Source organism: Penaeus vannamei, chromosome 16 (assembly GCF_042767895.1).
Source record: "Penaeus vannamei isolate JL-2024 chromosome 16, ASM4276789v1, whole genome shotgun sequence".
Lineage (NCBI taxonomy): Eukaryota > Metazoa > Arthropoda > Malacostraca > Decapoda > Penaeidae > Penaeus > Penaeus vannamei.
In genome coordinates this window covers 11,200,611-11,203,110 of record NC_091564.1, presented here as the reverse complement: position 1 = coordinate 11,203,110, position 2,500 = coordinate 11,200,611, and the positions used below count along the sequence as shown (strand labels likewise).

Sequence of the window (2,500 nt, the reverse complement as noted above, 5' to 3'; positions counted from 1 at the left end):
GTCTGCGTTGGCTTGAAGGACACATCGACTCTGTAGGGAGTGTCCACCATGAGTTTTACTGTTCTCTCTTTCTTGAACCTATTGCCGTCCACCTGTCGGGGAGAAAGGGAAAACCCGGGTTACTATTGTTATTTCTAGTGCCCTACACCTCTTAAGAATCACCACGCGCTCGCCATCTGCTGCTCCGAGATAAGATGTCTGACAGAGAGGCAGATGGAAAGAGAGTGAGAGAGAGAGAGAGATGGAAGATGGAAAAAAGGGGAAAACCGGGTTACTATTGTTATTTCTAGTGACCTACACCCCTTAAGAATCACCACGCGCTCGCCATCTGCTGCTCCGAGATGTCTGGCAGAGAGAAAGATGGAAAGAGAGAGAGAGAAAGAGAGATGGAAAGATGGGGAAAAACCGGGTTATTATTGTTATTTCTAGTGCCCTACACCTCTTAAGAATCGCCACGCGCTCGCCATCTGCTGCTCCGAGATAAGATGTCTGGCAGAGAGGCAGATGGAAAGAGAGAGAGAGATGGAAGATGGAAAGAAGGGGAAAACCGGGTTACTATTGTTATTTCTAGTGCCCAACACCTCTTGAAAATCACCAAATGCTCGCCATCTGCTGCTCCGAGATGTCTGACAGAGAGGAAGATGAAAAGATAGAGAAAGAGAGATAGAAGATGGAAACAGCTGGAGCGATCAGTGCTATCTGAACTTTTGTGTTGTAGCGTTGGATAATGGAGCAATGTAAGTTCTTGCGATTCATTGTCAGTGAGTCAAACACATTTCTCTCCATCAATATTACAATATCCCACGATGCAAAGGAATCCCAGAATACTCTACATTAGCATTTCCAAGACCTTGCCATCATGTACCCTTAGGGACTAATTGAATTCCCATTGTCTTAGACCAGAGGTTCCCAAACTGGGGTACGTTAAGGGATATTCAGGGGATATGCCGAGCTGGTAGGAGGGGGGAGGGACAAGGGCCGTGGTGGTATGGGTAGTAGTGGACTGGTAGTCGTGGTAGCATGGGGTCTGGTAGTTGTAGTGATCTGGTTAATGAGAGTTGTGGTGATAGGTATGGTCGTGTGCGTGGTGAAGCCTGTGGTGTTGTGACAAAAAGAAATCCGATAAAAAATTATAGTGGGTACAAAGCAATGCATAGGTTTAAGAGATACATATCTAACTGAAGGTTGGGTCAGCACAGTCTTAAAATTCGTCTTGTGATTTATGAAGTATTTAGTAGGTAGCTTACTTTAGATCCTGCTGTCTGCGCTTCACAAGAAATAAGGCGAAGGTGCGAACAACCAACAACCCCCTTAAGAAAACATAATAATGATAAAATGACAATGCTTTAGAATCATATATCATATAGACCTATTATAAACTGGTCACGGTTACTGTATTAACACTAGCATTACTAATTGCATTTTATTAGTAGTATTTGTATTAGCGTTACTATTACTGTCAATATTAGAATCAAATATACAATTAGCATCATCATCCGCACTTTCAGAATGAAAAATATATTGATAATGATAATAATTATAACATTTTTCTTTACTTCTTTTGAATTAAGGATTGAATGGGTATCCACAATTGCAATTCTGTCCTTCCGATGATAATGAAAATGACTGTAATGTTAATAACAAGAAAACAACAATAACAACAAATAAAAACACTGTGATAATAACAACACCACCTCACCCCTACACCACCAGCATCCCATCCAAATCATCACCATCATCCCTCACTACCATCACCACCATTCTCCAACCCCCCGCCGGCATGTACCGTATCCCCTCACACTCACACACGCCACTCCCATACGTCATCACCACCATCACCATTCGCCCTCCCTCACCACAAATCATCACAAAGCAGTATCTCGCTGACAAACACTCATTACGACCAACGTGATGTATGAGTCAGATGAATTCTGTGATGATTTATAGCGAGCATGTTTGTATTATCTCGGGGAATAGGACATCAACCCATTCATAGAAATAGATAGGAGTGATGAAGATTGATGGGGAGAGAGAGATAAATAAATAAGCGGATATGAAATTTGGAAAATAGGAGAAATTGGGGAAGTGGAAGAGGAATGCAGATGAGTATAATCATGATGATAATGATGATAACAACAATAACAATGATCATGATAGTAATAACAGTGACATAATGACAATGATAATGATAAGACAACAGCAACATTGATGATGATGATAATAATAATGATAATAATAATTATTATTATTACTATTATTATTATTATCATTATCATTATCATTATAATAATAATAATAGTAATAATAATAACAATAATAATAATGATAACAAATGATGATAATGATAACAACAGAATAGTAATGATGGTAACAGTAATGATAATATTGTTAATGACAATACTAACTATAATGATAAGGATGATTAATGGTAATGATAATAAAAACAATGGTAATAATGATGATTTTTATGAAAATGATGAAAATAATGATAAAAATGATG

The 2,500-nt window shown here is 38.6% G+C and overlaps 1 protein-coding gene across 1 annotated transcript in view; it reads right to left on the bottom strand.

Annotated features, from left to right (window-relative positions):
* Nucleotides 1–2,500, bottom strand: part of LOC138864383 (CB1 cannabinoid receptor-interacting protein 1-like) — a 180,659-nt gene that overhangs the window by 169,829 nt on the left and 8,330 nt on the right. The window contains exon 2 of the mRNA XM_070131241.1: nt 1–92. This exon is cut by the window's left edge and continues 6 nt beyond it. Within this exon, the coding sequence (XP_069987342.1) occupies nt 1–92 (92 nt within the window). The remainder of the gene's footprint in view (nt 93–2,500) is intronic.